Here is a 21,566-nt window from a genome sequence, read left to right on the forward strand (position 1 = left end):
CTCTTTATTATATAGGACAGCGGTTCTCAACCTGTGGGTCATGACCCCTTTGGCAGTCGAACGACCCTTTCACAGGGGTCGCCTAAGACCATCCTGCATATCAGATATTTACACTATGATTCATAACAGTAGCAACATGACAGTTATGAAGTAGCAACGAAAATAATTTTATGGTTGGGTCACAACATGAGAAACTGTATTTAAAGGGCCAGAAAGTTGAGAACCACTGATATAGGATATGAACTGCCTGTGGACATGGGAACAGGGTGGTGAAGACCTGGGCGGGGGTGGGGTGGGGGGGGAGGGGAGGTGAATAGGAGCTGGAAAGAGGGGGTGGAGGGGAATGGGAGACATCTATAATACTAAAAACCAAACAAACAAAAAAAGAGAGTTATTTTCCAGGGTGCTATGGCCACAGGCCACGGTAAAGATGTAATCAGCATAGGTGCCAGGGGGGAAAGTGCCCGAGAACTAATTGTGCAGCAGCAGGCCAGCTCTCAGGTCTGTCATCTCACAGAGGAAGCTGAGGCTCAGTGAGATCACTGGCCCGGGTCACACAGTGAGAGGCAGCCCTGGGACAGAGCTCAGGAGTGGTGCCGCCCTCACCCCAAGGCCATGGTCTTAACCAGTATTCTCCATGGTAGTGGTTCTCAACCACTCCAGGGGACATGTGGTAACGCCTGGGGACATTTTTAGTTGTCACAACTGGGAGGAAGGGAGTACCAGTGGCCCCTAGGGGGTGGAGGCCCGGGATGCTGCTAAACTTCCTGCAATGCAGGACAGGCCCCTCAACACAGAGCTTCCCAGCGCAGAGTCAGCCCTGCTGGGAGGCCTCTTCCTGGAACCCAGGGACTTGGGCTTAGCCAGGGGTGGGCAAACTTTTTGACTCGAGGGCCACAATGGGTTCTTAAACTGGACCGGAGTGCCGGAACAAAAGCATGGATGGAGTGTTTGTGTGAACTAATATAAATTCAAAGTAAACATCATTACATAAAAGGGTATGGTCTTTTTTTTTTTTTTTTTTTAGTTTTATTCCTTTCAAACGGGCTGGATCCGGCCCGCGGGCCATAGTTTGCCCAGGGCTAGTACACTCTCGTCTATAAAGAACGGAGATAAGCTCAGGACGCCTGCATTCGAGAAGTGGTGTTTAAATTTTCCAATCGCAATCCTATTCCAAATACCCTGAGCTCCAGAGACGCTTCCAGAAGAGCTTCCGGTGCACCTGTTCCAGGGATGGCCTGAACACTCGCGTCTCCAGGGAGAATAAGAAGGGCGGCTCCCTGTGAGCCAGTCTCCGCCTCCGTAAACCTCGCGGGGCTGGTCCTCGGGGTTCCAAAAGGCTGGGAGTAGGTGGGCAGCAACGCACTCTGCCCAGGGCACGGCAGGCTCAAGCGAGCCCTGAGCTGGGGGCGTGGCTTGGGGCGGGGCCCTGAGGGGGCGGGGAGAGGGCGTGGCTTGGGGCAGGCGGGGCCCTGAGCGGGGCGGGGCGGGGCGGGGCGGGGCGGGGCCCTGAGCGGGCGGGGCGGGCAGCACGCCCTGGCCTTCGCGTCCCTTCCTCCTCCGGCTCCTCCCCCGGCTCCATCTGCGGACGCCGGTTAGCTGCGCGGCGGGACCAGGTGAGAACTCGCAGGTCGGGAGCGGTACCGGGTGTGCGCTGCAGAGCCCCCTGCGGGGCAGGCGGGGGGCGGAGCCTGGGGCGGGGATTGAGAAGGCCCTGGGGTGCCCGGCCCGCCGCTGCCACTGGCAGTTTGGGGAGAAGGTGAGTGTACCCCTCCGCGGCCTGGACCCCGGGAGCTCAACTGCCCGCGCGGCCCCACACCTGCCAGTTTGGGGTGAAAGGGTTGCCAGCCACGTCCCACCCGAGACCCCGCCCGACTTGGGAATCCTGGTTGCGGAGTCCCCAGCCCCTCTTCACGGGGCCTGCTCCTCTCCCGAGAACCCCCTCCGGTCACTGCAGAGCCCCCCAAAGTCTGGAGGGCGCTCCACTCCCCCTGCGCTCCCCTTCCGGGTCGGTCCTCCGGGCCGAGCGCCTCCCCGCCCGCACCACGCCCCTCCCCTGGGATCCCGTCCCCTGGGCGCCGCCCCGGGCCCCTCGGAGGAGGAGAGACGCGGGGAGGGGGCCTGAGTGAGCCCGCGGGCCCAGCCCCCCACTCCCGGGGACGGTTGGGTAGCAGTTGCCCCTGATGGCGGGCGGGTGGCTCTGTGCGCCGGCTCCGCGGGGAAGGCTCGGGAGGCACGGGCGGCCCTGGCCCGCGGCGTTCCCACCCGCGCCCGCCCCGTGGAGCTCCCCGGACCGGTCCTGGTGGCCGGGACCTGCCAGGCCCGAGACCAGTTAGGGGAGCTGGGCCTGTTTCTGTGGGTTGCAGAGATGGGGTTAGGGGAGGTAAGTGCTGGCAACTTCCCAAACCCGAGTCCTCTGCCCGCGCCGCTCAGAGGCAGGCGGGGCGAGGCGGGGCGTGGGGACCCGCCACTGGGGGGTTGGGGGGGGGGGCGGTCCTGCTGCTCTGGACTAGCAGAGTCTCCCGCTGCGGCGATTAAAATGCACTTTAATTTGCCACTAGACCCTGTAGATATTCATAGCTACCCCTACACCCTACACACACCCTTAGCGTGTGGGATATTCAATAAAAGATAAATATGTGCGATTGGGGCAGTCCTGGCAATGCCAGGCTGTCAGGGTGCAGTCGCGGCCAGGCTCCCTTCGGCGCCGGGTTAAGGGCAGAGGCGCACACACAGGTGATCTGAGGAGGGTTCTGCGCAGCGCAGCTGGGAGCCAGCCGGTTTGTGTAATAAATGCAGAAATTGGCCACTATTATTGTTTGAGAAAGGGTTTCTTGGGGGGGGGGGGGGCAGTGGGACTTGAAATAGTACATTCATTCAGCTTTCTTGCTTCTTCTATCTTCTTTTCAGTATTTTGTCAGGCCAAAAAAATAAACATAAGCTCTCAGAGATAATACCCATACAATTTTGTTAGATGCCCTTCTAGGCCAGTGATGGCAAACCTATGACACGCATGTCAGAGGTGACACGCGAACTCATTTTTTTGGTTGATTTTTCTTTGTTAAATGGCATTTAAATATATAAAATATAAGTCTTTGTTTTACTATGGTTGCAAATATCAAAAAAATTCTATATGTGACACGGCACCAGAGTTAAGTTAGCGTTTTTCAAAATGCTGACAGGCCGAGCTCAAAAGGTTCGCCATCACTGTTCTAGGCCTTTCACTATGGGATATGTACATAAAATATGTATGTAACCATATGAAGTCTTTATAATTTTTTCTCACTTATAGGCATATTTTCATGTCACTAAATAGCTACATTATCATTTTAATGATTGTCCAACACTTTATTATATGAATTTGTCATTATTTAACCAGTTTCCTACTAATGGACAGTTAGCTTCTTTCCATTGTTTTGCTACTAATTATCTATACTAATAAAAGGGTAATATGCTAATTAGGCTGGATAGACCAGACGTCTTCCAGACGTCCTTCTGGACAAAGCCACGGTGGTGGGCCGAGGCCAAGCAGTTAGGGGCAATCAGGCCAGCAGGGGAGCAGTTAGGGTCATCAGGCAGGCAGGCAGGGGTGGTTAGGGGTGATCAGGCAGGCAGGCAGGTGAGTGGTTAGGAGCCAGCAGTCCCGAATTGCAAGAGGGATGTCCCGGATTGGAGACGGTACAGGCCAGACTGAGGATGCAGGCCAGTCTAAGTCTCAGATACCAGAGTGTTTTGGCCCCCCTCCATGCACACATTTCATGCACTGGGCCTCCAGTATATTATAATCAGGGATACACTCACTGCACATCTTTCTGGTACATTGTGATATGTCTTTTATTATTTCCTTCATGTGTCTGGAAAATAAAGTGTTGGATCAAGGTGTGTGCAATTGGAAATTTTGGTGGATATTGCCAAATTACCCTCCGTCTATTTACCCACCATCAATGTGTGAAGATAGGAGAAGCTATTGTTGGGCCAGTTGCTGAGACCACTGATGGTTTAAGAAACTTTCTGTTTCCTCCAGTGACAGCAAGAGACAGGGCGACGAGGGATTCGGCTGGTGGAAGAGTTAATCCCTAAAAGACTAACGTGTGTTGCAGAATGGCCAAAGAGGACATCCCCAGTGCCTCACAGGACTTGCAGGAGCTGCAGAGGAAGCTGTCTCTGCTCATGGAATCTGTCCAGAATAACTCGAAGGTCAGTTTCTAATCAGTGTGTGTAATGGAAAATCCCAAGGCAACATTAGCTTAAGCCCCACAGAAAGCTTCTCTGCCATGTCTAAGTTGTGACCTTCAAGCTCATTGCCCCAGATGGCTAGCCTCAGCCATCATATCCACATTCCAGGCAGTAGGAGGGAGGGGAGGGGGAAGAAAGACTTGCGAGCCACCGTGAATTTCAGGAGACTTCCTGAGAGTCACACGTACAACACATCCAGTTTCACCTCATAGACCAGAAGCTCAGCCGCAGGACCACCCCCTGCACAATGCAGTTCTTCACTGGATGTGGAAAGGCTGCTCTCAGTCCAGGTCTCAGATACCAGAGTTTTTTTTTTAGCTTTGTTGTTAATTTGGGCTCATCTATTACCCTGAAAATGAGGGGGCCAAAGTTGGAGATCTGAGTTCAGTATTCCATCAGAAGCCCAGTGTCCAATAGAAATGTGATGTGAGCCACAGATGTAATTTAAAGTTTTCTAGTGACTGCCCTGGCCAGGTATCTCCGTTGGTTGGAGCGTCTTCCCATGCACCAGAAGGTTGTGGGTTGGATTCCCATCAGGGCACATACCTAGGGTGCAGGTTTGATCACGGGTCAGGGTGCATATGGGAGGCAACCAGTCAATGTTTCTCTCTCTCTCTCACCCTCTCTCTCTAAGAAAAAAAGAAAAATCAATAGAAAAATATATCCATGGGTGAGTACTAAAAAGATGGTAAAGTTTTCTAGTGGACACACTTAAAAATTAAAAAGAAGTAGATGAAATTAATTTTAGTAATGTATTTTATTTAATCTAGCATACCCAAAATATCATTTCAACATGTAATCGTTATAAAAATTATTAATGAAAAAAGTTATTTAGATGCTTTACTGTTTTTTTTATACTAAGTCTTGGAAATCCAGTTTGCATTTTACATATCATATCTTACTTTGAACTAGCCACTTTCCAGGGGTTCACTATTCAATGGTGATGGGACTTCAGATAGTATATTTCAGTTCCCTGCATTTATCTTTATAGTTTTCTTTTATGTGCCTTTCAGCATTTTCTCAGGAAAATAATAGCAGCTCCCAGATACAGCATTATTAACATTTTGTTGTATGTCCTTCTAGACTTTTTTCTGGGCAATCTATATATATAAAAGCCTAAGTGAATGACTGGAATGACCGGTTGACCAGTCGCTATGATGCACACTGACCATCAGGGGGCAGACGCTCAATGCAGGAGCTGCCCTCTGATGGTCAGTGTGCTCCCACAGCCAACCTCCCACCTACCTGGCTGGTTCTCCACCCCCTCCAATTGGCCCCAATGGGGGGGCTGCCTGGCCAACCTCCTGCGACCCCTGGGCCAGCCAACCACCTGTGGCTCCTCCACCCCCTTGCTGGCCAGCCAACCTCCCTTACCCCCACCCAGCCAACCTCCCGCAGCCCCTCCCCCCCAGCTATCTGGTCCCCCGATAGGCCTTGATTGTCAGCCAGGCCGATGGACCCCCACCCATGCACGAATCCGTGCACCGAGCCTCTAGTATACCCACAAAAATGTGCATGTTGGGTAATGAACTGTTTTGTGATTTCTGTGCTGGATAGCACAGCCCCGCTGCGGTCCATTGGAGAAGATACCGCTTTGTGATCTGGAGTAATACACTCTGTAGAGAGGCTTTCTCGACTTGTCCCAATGCTGCGGGCACTCTGTATTTAGACAGCTTTTCTTTTTCGTTTTTTAAAATATATTTTTATTGATTTCAGAGAGGAAGGGCGAGGGAGAGAGAGAGAAACATCACTGATGAGAGAAAATCACCAATCCCCCTACTGGAGATCGAGCCCGCAACCTGGGCATGTGCCCTTGACACTATCCACTGAGCCAAATCCGGACAAGCAGCAGGCTGAGACTCTTGTTACTAAAGGTTAACCCTTCTGCCTTCTGCACTTGATTCGCATTCTATGTGTCAGCTGTGTCCTATAAAGTCACCTCCAGCACTCAGTCAGCAAATCCTGGGCCTCTGCTCCTTGGGGAATACAGGGCGAGGTTCTGGCAAACTCCTGGTCACAGCATTTCCATCCACAATGAATACATACCTGTTGTATTACTATTTCTGTTTAAAGACACTTTATTTAAGATGTATGGTTGATTCATTAACAGTGAGCTCACAGCAGACTGCACCATAGCTCTTGCCTGAATGAAGCTTATCTAACACATTTTGTTTTCTCTGTAAGTCACAACGCTGCCTTCTTACACATGGTGCCATTTTAAACAGTAAAATCACCACCACTAATAACAAAAAACAAACTCATAAAAATGTGGGGGGACAGGTGGCACTCAGTGGGTCATGAAAAGGACAGTTGTTCAGAGAGCGGAAACTAGAAGGCAAGTGTCACTGAGTTTGACCTCAGCTGGGAATGTGTGTTAGGCGACAAGTGTTTTGCTGCTTTGTGCATATTCACAAAAGCAGGGCAGGTATTGTGCCCATGTTTGTGAGCAGGCAGTTCTGCAAGTCCACGAGATGAGATGTATACGAGCCCGCCCTGACTGCACACCTGCTATAGGCCCCACACTGACTAGGCATGTGGTGTGCCTTCTTTCCTATTTTCACCCACCTGTGAGTTAGACATTACAGCATGTGAACTCTGGCCTCCTGGCACTTCTTCCCTTCTTCATCTTATGTCCTCAGCCTTGGATTTGGGCTAGAGCAGCGGTCGCCAACGGGTGGTCCGTGAGGTCCGAAAGGGTGGCGACCGCTGGCCAGCAGGCTCCCAGGATGATGGGGCAGGTTATCAGTGGGGTAAGCCCTCGCGTGTGTCAGATCGTCCTGAGGCAGAGTAGTTTCTTCTAAAATGTTATTGAATTAATATTCATTGTAGGCCCCGGCTGCAGAAGAGGCTAAGGAAAAAGTAGATTCCTCAAGGACAAGTAGCACAGGCCTGCTTTTCTCCTGGATCCCCAGCAAGTCCCCTCGAAGTTTCCCTGTCCCCGCTGCCGCCCCCTCAGGGCCATCAGCTGCCGGGGCCAGCAGCGCGGCTGTCCCACTTCTACAATCTCCCTGACTGCCTCTTGCACAGGACTGCCAGGCTCATCCTTCTTAGATTATTTTTCTTACTATCCTCACAATCTTGCTCAAAAGCCCGCACTTTACTTCCCATTTTTTCCCTTTTTTTTGTTTATTTTTTTACTTTCCAATGGAAGTGAGCCATGTATATAATTTTAAAGTTTCTAATAGCCACATTAAAAGCATAAAAAGAAACAGGTGAAATTAACTTTAATAATATATTTTATATAGCCTAGTGCCGTGGTCGGCAAACTGCGGCTTGCGAGCCACATGCGGCTCTTTAGCCCCTTGAGTGTGGCTCTTCCACAAAATACCATGTGCAGGTGTGCACGTACAGTGCGATTGAAACTTCGTGGCCCATGCGCAGAAGTCCATATTTTGTGGAAGAGCCGACCACTGGTGTAAATCATTAGTGAGATATTTTACATCCTTTTTTCCATATACTCAGAGCATTCAATTCAGATGTTAAATTTTTATTGGAAATACTTTATCTCTATTCAGATTTCATAAAATTTTCAGTTGAAAATTTATTTGAGACATAACTGACTTATTCAAAATGTAATTTAAAACTTTCCAATGACTGAATCACATTCCAATTTTTAAATTTAAAGTCAATTAGAAACCCAGTTCATCAGTCACACAAGCCACATTTCAGGTGCTCGACAGCGGCCGTGCTGGCACCTGAACCTCACCCTCACCCTCCCTCCCGCGTGGTCACTGGGACTGTCGCGAGGCAGAACCAGAGAGAACCAATCAGCTGGTCAGATAGCCTGGGGAGCTTACTAAGGATATATGCGGACTGGACCTGGGCAGCTCAAGGGGCCAGCCCACTCCCATGACCCTCTCATGGCCTCGCCCCTGGCCCTCAGCACCCCCCACCACCACCACCACCAGGAGAATCCTGCTGTGTCCTGGAGGGCAGAGCTGGGCAGTCTAAGCCAGCGGGCTTCCTGCACCGTCCCCTCTGCTAGAGAAGCTGCAGAGCAACACTTGGCAGCTTTTGTAGAAAGGAGCAGTGGGGGTGTGCCCTCTGTGCCTGGCAGGGTGTGTCTGGCCCGGAAAGTCCTCCTCCAGAGGCCTCTTCTGGGTAAGGAGAGGGAGCCCTGCACTTGGGTCCCCGTCACTGAGCGCCCCTGCCTTGCAGCCTGCCCACCTCCCACCATTGAGACACTGTCAACATCACGTGAACCACAGCCGCTTGTCAGAGTAGGTAAAACACGGGCTCCGGAGTCTGCATTAAGATTTGCACTCCCAGTGCAATGTTGGACAAGCTCTATACCCTCACTGAGCCTCAGATTCCTCTTTGTGAGGCGGGGATATGACATGCTGTCTCAGGGGGTTGTTGTGAGGATTGGAACTGACATTTCGTGAAGGGTTTGGCACAGTCCACAGACAGGGCAGCCTCTCCGTGAATGCTGGCCATTGTCCAACAGAGAGGCCATCACGCCAGCCAGTCACTGAGCGCCCGCTGCCTGCTGTGCCTTGCCAGGTACTGCGGCTCCCCTTCTCCCCTTTCCTCCTGACGTTCCAGTGCCAACTCTCAACTTCCTCCTGTGATGCTAAGTTAACATCGCCCAGAAAGCAGATCTGTTTGGCTCAGTTTGCCTTTTCAAGTCAGATCACAAGCCACAGCTGTTTGTAGAGGCACATGAGGATTGGGTCGTGCTGCCTGTGATCACTGTAGCTTGAATTATGTCTTAATTTCAGCTGCTGCCCTACAGGACTCTAAGGAATGAGGCATAGGAAGGACCAGTTTTTACTGGGAAAAGTTCTGGAATGGTGGGACCTTTCAAGGGAGCAGGAATCAGCCTGTCAGTTCCAGGAGAGAGCTGGCGTGCGGCCTGCGGAGAGAGGCCCATCCTGGGCCGGCTCTGAGTGAAAGCAGTTCTCCTCTATTGAGTTGGCCCACAAGGTCCCCGCACCTGGTGAAGAAGGAGAACCGCTTGTTGACGCAGCACAAGCTGCAGTAGCCGTCCAGCTGTGGCCAACGTGGTGTCCGGGCTGATGACGGAAAGGCTTTTTCCTAACAAGGTGGCAGTTGTTGAAAGCATTTGACAGGGAGAGAGGGATGTAGCTCTGATTGCCTCCATTGTGCCATGTGGATGCTGCGTGACTCTAGGTGACGCCTTAGTCCCCCCTTGCCCCAGCTTTAGTGGGTGCACATCTTGTTTACCAGCAGCATCTGACGCGGGGGGTGGGCAGGGCTGCGACGCTGCGTTTCCAGCAAGCAGGTGAGCTGGACCTGACCCCTATGCCTCTGGCCTCTGCTGGGCAGTGGGAGGCAGATGTACAGAAGTGCGTCAGTGCACACACGTGCTGGGATCTGCTCAGAGGCCCTTCCTCCCTCGCAGGGCTCGCGGTTGGGTGGGGCTCTCAGTCGCCTTCAGCTGTGGGTGTGAGGGTTCCCTTCAGGGAGGGTTGTTATTGCTCTTCCTTAGGAGCCTTCCAGCGTGCCTCCCGCAGCGCGGGCGTCAGACGTGCATCCAATCCTGGCTCTTCCTTCTGCCCGCAGGTGGTTGCCTTCATGAAGTCTCCAGTGGGCCAGTACCTGGACCGCCACCCTTTTGCGGCCCTCACCTTGCTGGTGTTTGTTGTAATGTCGGCCGTTCCTGTTGGCTTCTTCCTGCTCCTCGTGGTTTTCACCTCCCTGGCTGCCCTGGTGGGCGTCATGTTACTGGAAGGTACTTGCTCAGTTACTCGCCCCCTTGGAAAAATGACTCAGCTGGGAGAACACTGTTTATTGGGCATCTGCAACTCTGGTCAAAGGTCCCTACTCTTGTCAAAATCACATGGACCACGGCCGCTTGTCAGAGTAGGTAAAACACGGGCTCCGGAGTCTGCATTAAAATTTGCACTCCCAGTGCAATGTTGGACAAGCTCTATACCAGGGGTGGGCAAACTTTTTGACTCGAGGGCCACAATGGGCTCTTAAACTGGACCGGAGGGCCGGAACAAAAGCATGGATGGAGTGTTTGTGTGAACTAATATAAATTCAAAGTAAACATCATTACATAAAAGGGTACGGTCTTTTTTTTTTTTAGTTTTATTCATTTCAAACGGTCCGAATCCGGCCCGTGGGCCGTAGTTTGCCCACGGCTGTTCTATACCCTCACTGAGCCTCAGATTCCTCTTTGTGAGGCGGGGATATGACATGCTGTCTCAGAGGGTTGTTGTGAGGATTGGAACTGACATTTCGTGAAGGGTTTGGCACAGTCCACAGACAGGGCAGCCTCTCCGTGAATGCTGACCATGGTCCAACAGAGAGGCCATCACGCCAGCCAGTCACTGAGCGCCCGCTGCCTGCTGTGCCTTGCCAGGTACTGCGGCTCCCCTTCTCCCCTTTCCTCCTGACGTTCCAGTGCCAACTCTCAACTTCCTCCTGTGATGCTAAGTTAACATCGCCCAGAAAGCAGATCTGTTTGGCTCAGTTTGCCTTTTCAAGTCAGATCACAAGCCACAGCATGCTAGCCAAAGGGATGGTTGGCAGTGGGTCAGGCAGTCACCTGTGGTCCCTGCTGTGGCTTCTCAGAGCTAAGAGCACCCAGCATCGTTTCCCTGCCCCGGGGACTGGACGAGGCAGTTTATACTTGAAGAAGGTAGGCATGGTGGGCGGTGAGCCAACTCCCTCCTGGCAGAGTGGTCGTTCAGTAAGTATTGATGGGCAGGTGGGCGAGTGGATGAATGGTGGAGGGAAGAATGAGTACTGGGACAAAGTGAGTTTACAGAGAGATGGGTCCCCTTTATTTTGGTGACAAAGCTTTACAGAAGGCAGGGCTTGAAGATGTGCGATAACGTCATTTCCTTTGGGTAAGGAAGGGCTTTCTAGGCCAGAGGAACAGCATGTGCAAAGCCTTTAGAGCAGTGGTTCTCGGACTTGAGTGTGCATGAGTCTTGCTTTGTGAAAATGATGACTTCAGGCCTCATCCAGAGATGAGGTCTGAGGTAGGGTCCAGAAATCTGAATTTTTAAAAATATATATTTTTTTATTGATTTCAGAGAGGAAGGGAGAGGGAGAGCCTACAACCTGGGCATGTGCCCTTGACAGGAATCAAACCTGGGACCTTTCAGTCCACAGGCGGGCACTCTATCCATTGAGCCAAACCAGCTCGGGCCAGCAATCTGAATTTCTAACCAGCCTCCCAATGCCTCTGGTTCTGATGCAGTGGTTACTGGCCGCACTTCAGAAAACGCTGACCTAGGATTCTGTGAATCTCATGAAAAGGCAGCACATTGTTTAGATTCTATGTTTACAGACCAAGGCCATGGGGGTGAGTCCCGGCTGCTCACTATGCCCGAGGCAAGAACCAGGGTGTCTGCCAGCCATCCTGCCATGTCGTTAGTCCTACATTGGAAAGGGGGACTCGTTATGGGGGGAAGGAGAAGCAGGGCACACAGAAACTGCCACCACCCAGCACACATGTGGCAAGTCATGGAGTTGTCAGGTCAGCACCTGCAGGCATTTATCATTTACCCTTTCTACACACGCGTCAAACTAACGCTCCAGGAGGCCCCAGAGGCGGTGAATGACTTAAGTAGCATCCGCCTCGGGCTGTCTGCTCTGAGAGCCCCGCCCTCCCTGATAGTTGGTACTGCGTTTTCCCTCACGGATCCCACTTTATGAAAAACGTATTTTTCTCACTTAAAAAAGTCCGAGTTAACTGTTTTTTAAACACGACGGTCCAGGGTCTGGCAGCTGTGTGAGATGATGCCACTAACCAAGCTCTCCTCCAGGGCTGGTCATCTCTGTGGGCGGCGTCGCGCTGCTCTGCGTCCTCTGTGTCCTGGTCTTCGTGTCACTCTCCGTGTCAGCGACGATCATCGTGTCCTACGTGGCAATGTCCAGCCTCATCAACTACTGGTTTTCTCCCAGGTAAATACTGGTCAATGCGGTAACCTAATCGTTTCCTTGCGGGGGGGGGGAGGGGGGGTTGCAAATAATACCCTCACCTAACAGTGTTAGATGCATAATTGTAGGAGGCCAGGTCCTCATCGTTCCCTGTGCACATCGGGCATCACGTGGGAATTCCCAGTGGAGTTTCAAACAAAACTATCGCTCTCGTCCACCCACACGACAATTGTGTTGTCATGGCAACTCTGTGAGGTAGCTATTGATTCGTTCCTTTAGAAAGATGTTCATTAATTTACAGAAATTCAAATTAAGGTATTTTTCTGGGAGGAAGGAGGAATATCCATGTTCTGTCTTGGTCCCTGTACACATCGCGGGTAAGTCTTGAGCTTGAGGTTTGGAGCTGTTCCTCGGGCGGACGCCTTCCCCGAGGCCTGTGTGGGGACAGTGCTTCAACTGACATTCAGCTGCTGGAGGGACCAGCGGCCGGGACCTTATGCCTGTAATGGGCCACCATCCTAAGGGCTCCCAAGGGGATTTTTTATGCTTGCATTTTGTCCTTGAGGATTTTTGGATCTGAGTTCCAGGTGGGCTGTGACCCGTTGTGCTTCATTTCAGCCCTTGCTGAATTAATCGTGCTCTGGGCCAGGGACCCTCACAGCCACCGGGGAGGCAGGCACTAGCCCCATTTTGCAACAGGGAGATGGAGGCCAAGTCCCAGCACCAAGTGGCAGGGAAGGGACTCAGATCCAGATCAGGTACTTAAAAGCCTTCTTACCCGAGATGTAAAATGACTTTCCGACCGGGGTCGGCAAATGCGTTCTGAAGGGGCCAGATGGTGCATTTCAGGTTTGGCAGATCGTGTGGTCTTTGTTGCAACCACCCAGCTCTGGTGCTGTGGTGTGAAAGCAATAGACAGTTAGCCAACAAAAATGAGTGTCCCTGAGTTCCAATAAAACTTTATTTACAAAAGTATCTAGTAGGCTAGATTTGGCCCGAGGGCTGTGGTGCGCCAGCCCATGCTCTCAGGACTGAGATGCTAAGTTTGGTTTCTACAGAGTATCCCCTGAGCCTCATGGATATCCCTGCAGTTGCATGAGGCTTCTCATACACTGTTTTGATCGCTGTCAGTCTTGAAGGAGATGAAAGAGGAAATGTTGGTCTGTTTAGCTTATTGAGGTTGACGCCTCTGTGTCCATGCCTCTCCCTGCTGCACATGCTCTGCCACAGGCGGAGACACTGAGACGGAGTGAGGGCTGGCTCCTGGCCTCCTCCTCCCCCTCCCCCTGTCGGTCATGGAGAGAGGAGACAGAGTCAGGGCGGCTCCCAGGCAAGGTGCTCAGACCCTTGGGCTATCCACGCGGCAGTGCTCAGCCTTTTGTTCCCAGGTCCCATCTTACCTTCTTTAAAAAGATGAGTCTTTCGAGAATTTTTGTTTATGTGGTTTCAGTCTATCGATAATTATTCAAATGGAAATTATAACAGAAATTTGAAAAATATTCATTTAAAAGAACAAAATTACCTGTTAAATACAGAACATATTTTTTTATCTTTTTTTTCAATTAAATCTTTATTGTTCAGATTATTACATTAGTTACTCTTTATTCCCACCATAACTCCCCTCCACCCAGTTCCCACCCCACCCTCCGCCCTCACTCCCCACCCACTGTCCTCATCCATAGGTGCACGATTATTGTCCAATCTCTTCCCTCACCCCCACACCCCTTCCCCCCCACCCAAGAATAGTCAGTCCATTCCCTTTCTATGTCCCTGATTCTATTATGATCACCAGATTATTTATTCACTTGATTTTTAGATTCACTTGTTGATAGATGTGTATTTGTTGTTCATAATTTGCATCTTTACCTTTTTCTTCTTCTTCCTCTTCTTAAAGGATACCTTTCAGCATCAACACTAATAAAAGAGAAAAATGGTAATTGGCGTACGACGATACCCTTTTCATTGGCTAATCAGGGCTATATGCAAATTAACTGCCAACTAAGATTGGCAGTTAACTGCCAACAGGATGGCGGTTAATTTGCATATGTAGGCACAATGCAGGGAGGCGAAAGGGAAAGCAGGAAGAAGCCCCCTGCCACTGACAGTGATCGGAAACCCAGGGGGGAGCTAAGAGCTGGGGGGCAGGGCAAAGGCGGCCCTGGGGCCGCCTTTGTCCTGCCCCCTAGCCATGATCGGAGAATCAGGCGCCTTTGCCGCCCTGGCCAGTGATAGCAGGAAGTAGGGGTGGAGCCAGCGATGGGAGCTGGGCACGATCGAAGCTGGCAGTCCCGGGAGCTAGGGGCCCCTTGCCTGGGCCTAAAGTGAAGCCCACGATCTCGGGGCCGCTGCAGCTGTGGGTCCCCGCTGCCCGGGCCAGACGCCTCAGCCAGAGGCATCCTGCAGGGGCAGGGGCGGAGCCCGTGCAATCACGGCGCCCCCCGCTGCCACTGCAGGTCCCTGCTGCCTGGGCCGGACACCTAGGCCAGAGGCGTCAGGCCTGGGCAAGGGGCCGATCCTGCGATTGGAGGGTAATGGGGGTCAACGCCTGAGGGCTCCCAGTATGTGAGAGGGGGCAGGCTGGGCTGAGGGACACTCCCCCCCCCCACACACACACACCCAGTGCACGAATTTCGTGCACCAGGCCCCTAGTTTCATATAATACTGGTTTGGTGGCGATGAACTCCTTTAGCTTTTTCTTATCTGTGAAGCTCTTTATCTGACCTTCAGTTCTGAATGATAGCTTTGCTGGATAAAGTAATCTTGGTTGTAGGTTCTTGGTACATCACTTTGAATATTTCTTGCCACTCCCTTCTGGCCTGCATAGTTTCTGTTGAGAAATCAGCTGACAGTCGTATGGGTATTCCCTTGTAGGTAACTGACTTTCTTTCTCTTGCTGCTTTTAAGATTCTCTCTTTGTCTTTTGCTCTTGGCATTTTAATTATGATGTGTCTTGGTGTGGTCCTCTTTGGATTCCTTTTGTTTGGGGTTCTCTGTGCTTCCTGGACTTGGAGGTCTATTTCTTTCACCAGGTGGGGGAAGTTTTCTGTCATGATTTCTTCAAATGGGTTTTCAATATCTTGCTCTCTCTCATCTTCTGGCACCCCTATAATTCGGATGTTGGTATGCTTGAAGCTGTCCCAGAGGCTCCTTACACTATCTTCGTATTTTTGGATTCTTTTTTCATTTTGCTTTTCCGGTTGGGAGTTTTTTGCTTCTTCATATTTCAAATCTTTGACTTGATTCTTGCGACCCTCTGGTCTGCTGTTGGGAGTCTGTATAATATTCTTTATTTCAGTCAGTGTATGCTTAATTTCTAGTTCGTTCTTGTTTTCTTTTTTTTAATTCTTTTTTTTCCCTTCTTTCCCTTTTTTTTCCTCTCTCTCCTCCTAATACACACTTTTTTTAGTAAGGGGAATACCATGAAGTCTCTCTAGCCCGGCCCCTGTAGACATGACCCCGGGGCCTGCTGTTAAAACCACTGTAGAATCGAGCTCGGGAACTGTTGTAGTTGGTGGTCTGGGCACGGTATCGGGCTCGTGGGAAACCCCGGTCTGTTGTACTGATCCCTGGTCTGTTGGTTCGTTTTGGGATTACCTTGATTTGTCTTCCTCTAAATAGGGATTCATCTAAGGTGAGGGAAGTCCTCACTGACTCTTTGTCTGAGAACTCTATATATGCAAACCCTTTGGGATGGCCACTAAATTTGTCACAGAGTATGGTAACATGGTTGACTGAACCACAGCCATGAAAGTGTGCTTCCAGCTCTTCTGCTGTTGCACCATAGTCCACATTGCCAACATAGATGGATCGGGCATCAGCCTCCATCTTCTCTTCGATAGACATGATCACTGGACCAGCATTGCCCGGAGGTGGACTCATATTCATCTTCTTCTCCTCCTCGTTCTGCAGCTCTTTTAGCTTCTCAGCTTCTTCCTCCATCTCCCTGACTCGAGCTTTAATTGCTTCCAGCTCCTCAGAAACAGGGGAACTTGGAGCAGAGTGACAGTCACAGTCCTTTAAACATTTCACTGAAAATTTCTTCATCAGCTTCAGTGGTCTGGGAGAACTAAATTCAGCACAGAAGACAAGCTCTAAAAAAAAAAAAAATGTCTAGTTGGTTCGTTATCACAACATCGAGGGTCTCATTAGATTTCTTGAGGATCTCACTACATTTATCAGCGGTCTCACCAGTCTTTTCAAGGGCCTTATTAAATTTATCGGCGGCTTCTAGACAGTTCTTTAAAGACCTTAAAAGTGTGGTTTTGAACTCTATATCCAACAGTTTGCTTTCCTCCAATTCTGTTGTGTCCTGTTTCTTTGTCTCGGCATTTTTTATGCTTCGCTGTGTCAATAGAGTGCCTTTCTGTGCTAAGTGTCCCAATTACCTGAGGTAGACACTCTTGGTGCACCCCCTTGTGGGCTTTGTGCACAGTCTTGTTGTAGTTAAGCCTTGATTGTTATAGTTATCACTGTGAGGAATTGACCTCCAGGCCAATTGGCTGTGAGAATCAGCTGTGTCTGCAGTGGGAGAACTTCTGTGCTGGAGACACCCCTCTGGGGCTAGACTAGCTTCAATGGGGCTTTGGTGCTCACTGAGTCTGCCCCCTGAGTGTGTTTTTTATAGTTCCACTCTGACCTCTGGGCTTCCTGGCTCCTGGATCTCTAGGGAGGTGCTAATCTAGCCTTTGCCTAAGGCTATCCAGCAAAAGTCTCCCTGCAGGGCTTGGGCGGGGCGGGTCCCACAGGATCAACAGGGCGGGGTTAGCAATTATGGCTTCTCTCAGTCTTGCCCTCAGAGGCTCTGCTTCTCAGTGTCCCAGTAATCCCTGCAAGCCCCACAGAGAGAAAGCTGCCCTAGGGTTCTGAGCGATGCTAGACAGTCCCGCTTCTCCCATATGAGTCTGGGTCCCTAGAGACTTGCCCGGAACTGGAGCTCAGAGCCTGAGACTCCCTCCTGATTGAAAACGACAACCGCACCCTCAGCCCCCAGCCCGCTCCGCATGCACTCTGCACCTTAGTATTTTACTTCAGCACTGCGCCTCCTCTGAGTCTCGGTATGTTTTTCTCTTTCCTCCTAGTTGGAGAACTTCCCCTCAGCCAGCCTTCCTGTGGTTCTGGATGATGTCCTTTGCGTCTTTTAGTTGTATTTTTGAAGTGGTTGTTCGAGGCAGCAAACTCCGGTGTTTACCTATGCCGCCATCTTGGTTTCATCTGTCCAGAACATATTTTTATGAAAAGTAGTTATGTTTCCAATACAAAACAGAAGGATTGGCCTTGTTTCCCATTTTGCAGAAATCTTTAACATCTCCCTAGGCCAGTGATGGCAAACCTTTTGAGCTCGGCGTGTCAGCATTTTAAAAACCCTAACTTAACTCTGGTGCCATGTCACATATAGAAATTTTTTGATATTTGCAATCATTGTAAAACAAAGATTTATATTTTTGATATTTATTTTATATATTTCAATGCCATTTAACAAAGAAAAATCAACCAAAAAATAAGTTTGCGTGTCACCTCTGACAGGCGTGTCATAGGTTCGCCATCACTGCCCTAGGGGGTGGGCTGTCCTGTCTGTGCACTGTCCCACTGTGTGCTGCCCTGGGCCGGTGCTTGGGGCGAGGAGCCGCCTTCGCAGATGGTCAGGCCTGCTCTGTGCTAGAGCACTGAGCTCGGGAAGTGCAGCTCTTAATGGCCCGTTGCAATGTGAGCTTTTGTCAGCAAGTTCTCGCTTCAAGTCAACCTAAGTTCTGATACTTTAAGCAAAATGGTGCATGAAGCCAGTGTCACCGCAGGTAGCTCACCAAGTGCACAGCCTGTGGCGTTGCATCAGTGCTGGAACAAAAGGCGCGGTCGGGGACCTGCTGCGCCTCGTTACATTAGAACCCACTGGTCTATCTAGTACTCACAATAGATCTTTCCAGCCGTGCACGATCTCGTAACTTCGTTGGTCATTGGAGAATATTGGTTCATTGAGTCATGCGGCTCTTCCAATTACACTGTGAAAAATTGGAGCATGAGCGTGGAAAAGACGTGTGTGTTATGCTATTAAGAAAATAGTGGTCAGTGGAAAGCCCTTGCACTAGTGATGCTTCAAAACTCAAGAGACAGATGCCTCTCTTGTTAAATAATCCACAGCACAGAGGGAGAGGAACTGCCCACTTTATTTCATGATGCAAATGGAATTCTGACCCTAAAACAAAAAATAACATAACTAAAATTTTAAAAAAGGAAAAAAGGAAACAAAACTCTAAGCTGGGTTTATGGGAACTAAGCAGTCTTTTGAGGAGCCACACCGACCTACCTCCTGTGCAGCTAAGCCAGCCTGAGGAGGAAGCGGCTGCGCCCCTTAGCAGGCCATCGTGAGGCCTCTGGCCCGTGGTGGGGAGAGTGGGGGCAGTTGGTAGAGCTACCACGTTGCTTACGTACAGTGCCTGGCCTCCTTACAGCTCTTCCTAAGGGAGATGGGATTCTTTCTCAGCCCTGTGTTATCAGGTAGGAATGCTTTGGCTGTCAAGTAATGAAACCCGAAGCAGATACCAGCTTAGACAAATGGGTTTACTTTATGGCCTAACCAATAGCTGGAGACGCCCAGCGTTCCCGCAGGCCCTCTGGTGCCATCACATCCCAGCCACCTGCTTGTGTATTGCCATCTGGAGCCGATCGGTTGTCACCTGATAACCACAAGGAAGATGCTATGGCTCTGGCTGCACCAACTACGTTCAGAGCAGGTGAAGCGAGACCAATTGAGTTCCTTCATCGGCGGAGTCTGCCCTTTCTATCAAGTGAAGTTTTCCCAGGACCTCTCTCCATCCTCCCCAACCAGCCTCTGTGGCTAGCGTTTCGTCAGGTGGGTGCTCCAGGCTGGAAGGGCAGGCGATGAAGTGTTTAGTTCTCTCAGCTCTTGGAGGAAAATCTTTTGAGGAGATGCATCTTGGGATTGTGTTTGTCAGCCAGGCTGGTGTGTGATGGGATTGCCAGCCCATAGATCCAGGTAATATCAGCAGCAATACCCTCGGAAATCGCCATCGCAGGGGCTAAAAAAGACCCACCTGTTTCTCCTCCCCACCCTCCCTGGTGTTGAATCATCAAGAAATAGTTGACTAATTGGAATCTGAAGATAAGGGTCTGAATCCCAGCTCCACCACTTTTAGCTGTGTGATCTTGAATATACTGTTTAACTTCTCTATTCTCAGATTTCTTTTTCTTTATTTTCTAATGTATTGATTTGAGAGAGAGAGAGAGAGATCTATTGTTCCACTTACTTATGCATTCGTTGGTTGATTCTTGTATGTGCCCTGATCAGAGATCGAACCTGCAACCTTGACGTATCAGGACAATGCTTTAACGGTTAGAGCATAATCCACTGAGCCACCCGGCCAGGCTGAGCTGTTTTATTGGTAAAATAGGGTTCCTCCTTGCTCTGCCTTTCTCCCTGGATTGTTGTGAGGATACAGGCAGCACGATATCCAAATAAAAGAAGGGAAAAGGGCATCAGCCCTGTCTCCACGTAGTCATTGTAACTTCTTGTGCCCTTGTTTTCCTCGCCTGTGAAACTGGTGTAGCCCCAATCCCGTACGGTGACAGCAAGCAGCTAAAAATGACGATCAAAGCTCGCCCCATATTCAGCTGTGTCCACTCTCAGCCCTGCTCTTTACAGAGGCCCTAGAGCTGACCATTTGCTCTCGTCACGGAACAGACCACTGACACAGAACCCCAGCGGCGACGCCAGCCGGCCGTGAAGTCTGCAGGCTGCAGGGGCCCTACCAGGAATGCCGACGGCGGACGGAGCCTGTTCCAGTCATCTCTGGAGGGTTGTCGGGGCACACACGCCGCTGGGATCACGACGCAGAGGGCGCTAGGTCGTCAGCTCCTCGGGTGTGTCCTCTGCCGTGTCACTTGTTTGTAGGCCCTGCAGTGGCCCTGTGAGAACTGCCCTGCTCAGCAACTCGGCCACTCACCCCGTCTCCCCGTGAGGCAGACTTGCCTTTGGCAGTTTGAGCCCCTAGAGCCTGGCGCTGGGACCCCAAGGTTGACTTGACCCAAGGATCTTGTGTCCAAGGGCCCAAATTGGGGCAAATGTGGATTGTTTTTTATCTCTTCCTTTTTTTTTTTAGAAATGGGAGGAGCTGTTTATTTCTCCACTGGTTTGAAACAAGAGTGGGGGTGAGAAATATCCAAACCAGAGCAAGCTCTTCGGTGTTATTAGCTTTTATTCAGAAAGAACAGCAACATTGGGCAATAATGGACTCTCAAAGTTAGAACAGCCTTAATTTTATAGTCAAGAGCATTTTTTCAAAAGTCTAAAGGAGTAGTATCCACTGCTGACTCCTGTGAAGTGCTTTTACTCTTTGCACTTGATACTTTTGTATTGTTTTAAAGAACTTGTCCTGTTAAGCCATTTTTTTAAAAAGTTCTATGAAAACGCTAAAGGACTACAGAAATTTTTAAAATTCTATGGAATTTCTACTTCAATGGTTTATTTGCTGTGGATTTTATTCAATAAATATTTGTTTAGATTTTCTTTTTTTTCTTTTTTTACTTTCTATTTCCTTTCTCTTTAGACATCAGACCCCCTGTTCTTTGTCGATTTCATGGCAGGTCCTGGTAAGATGGCTTTTTAGTTGCTGGTGGTAGACAATTCAAAGTGGCTTACAAAACAGGAGGCTGAGGGGAGGGGTTCATTTCAGCGGGGAAGCCCGGGGCTAGGTCTTGCTGTGCTGCTGGGCCCGGCTCCCTTCTGCCTCAGCACTGTGTCCCTTGGAGTGAGCTGCCTTTCCGCAGGCCCTCCCTGCGTGGCCATCCGGCCGCTCTGGCTTACAGCAGCCTTATGGGTAGCACTTTGTGCGGGACTAGGAGGCTGCTCTTTTCTAATAGTACATACAGGTGTTCGGGTCTGGCTCTGATTAGACAGGCTTGGGTCATGTGAGCAACCCTGGACCAATCCCAGTGACGGGGGTGGACTGTGCTGATAGGGCAGGGCTGGGCTGGGCACGCTCTTCAGGAACCCGGGGAGGGGGTAGGTCAGCTCCATGGTCCCACACAGGGTGGAGGTACTGGGGCGCAGACAGATGGGAGGAGGCTCACGAGGAATGTCAGAAGGAACGGAAATGTGTGCCAGACAGACAAAACAGATGTGGGCAGTTTGCCACATTAGGGCATAAAGGAAGCTTCCCAGCATCTCATGATAGCCACATCTGTCACCAAAAGTGCCTTCCCCTGTACTAGCGAAGAGCTGCCTATCCCTGCCACGCATGGGGTATGGACCTTGCCGGGGAGTGTTCATGGAATGTGCCTTTCCTTCATGTGAGGGTCTACCCCGCTGGGCTCCGGGGTCTGAGTAGAGAAAAATGAGAAGTTTCCTGAAGTTTCCTTTCTAACGTGGGAGTCACTTAACAAGCATGTCAGTTCTCTGTTGTTACATAACAACTTGCCACAAACCACGGACTTAACAGAACACGTGTCACGTTTTC

The 21,566-nt window shown here is 50.5% G+C and overlaps 2 protein-coding genes across 9 annotated transcripts; one reads left to right on the forward strand and one right to left on the reverse strand.

The window, feature by feature from the left end:
* The first annotated feature begins 1,577 nt into the window (after positions 1-1,577).
* LDAF1 (lipid droplet assembly factor 1) lies at positions 1,578-20,617 on the forward strand. 8 transcript variants are annotated; one of them, XM_059692040.1, is made up of 6 exons: positions 1,578-1,759; positions 4,101-4,197; positions 4,871-4,906; positions 9,763-9,931; positions 11,982-12,120; positions 19,739-20,617. In XM_059692040.1, the coding sequence occupies exons 2-6, from the start codon at positions 4,102-4,104 to the stop codon at positions 19,833-19,835; spliced, it is 537 nt and encodes a 178-aa protein (XP_059548023.1). In that variant the 5' UTR covers positions 1,578-1,759; position 4,101; the 3' UTR covers positions 19,836-20,617. The 8 variants fall into 8 exon arrangements, with proteins under 8 accessions (XP_059548023.1, XP_059548021.1, XP_059548028.1 ...); XM_059692038.1 differs by having other exon boundaries at positions 1,583-1,759; positions 4,025-4,197; XM_059692045.1 differs by having other exon boundaries at positions 1,584-1,759; positions 4,025-4,197; positions 11,982-12,127; positions 19,795-20,617.
* LOC132232638 (polyadenylate-binding protein 2-like) lies at positions 15,443-16,104 on the reverse strand. The gene has a single exon (XM_059692037.1). The coding sequence runs from the start codon at positions 16,033-16,035 to the stop codon at positions 15,499-15,501; it is 537 nt and encodes a 178-aa protein (XP_059548020.1). The 5' UTR covers positions 16,036-16,104; the 3' UTR covers positions 15,443-15,498.
* Positions 20,618-21,566: the final 949 nt, after the last annotated feature.

The sequence above is a fragment of the Myotis daubentonii genome, chromosome 4, assembly GCF_963259705.1.
Source record: "Myotis daubentonii chromosome 4, mMyoDau2.1, whole genome shotgun sequence".
NCBI classification, from domain to species: domain Eukaryota; kingdom Metazoa; phylum Chordata; class Mammalia; order Chiroptera; family Vespertilionidae; genus Myotis; species Myotis daubentonii.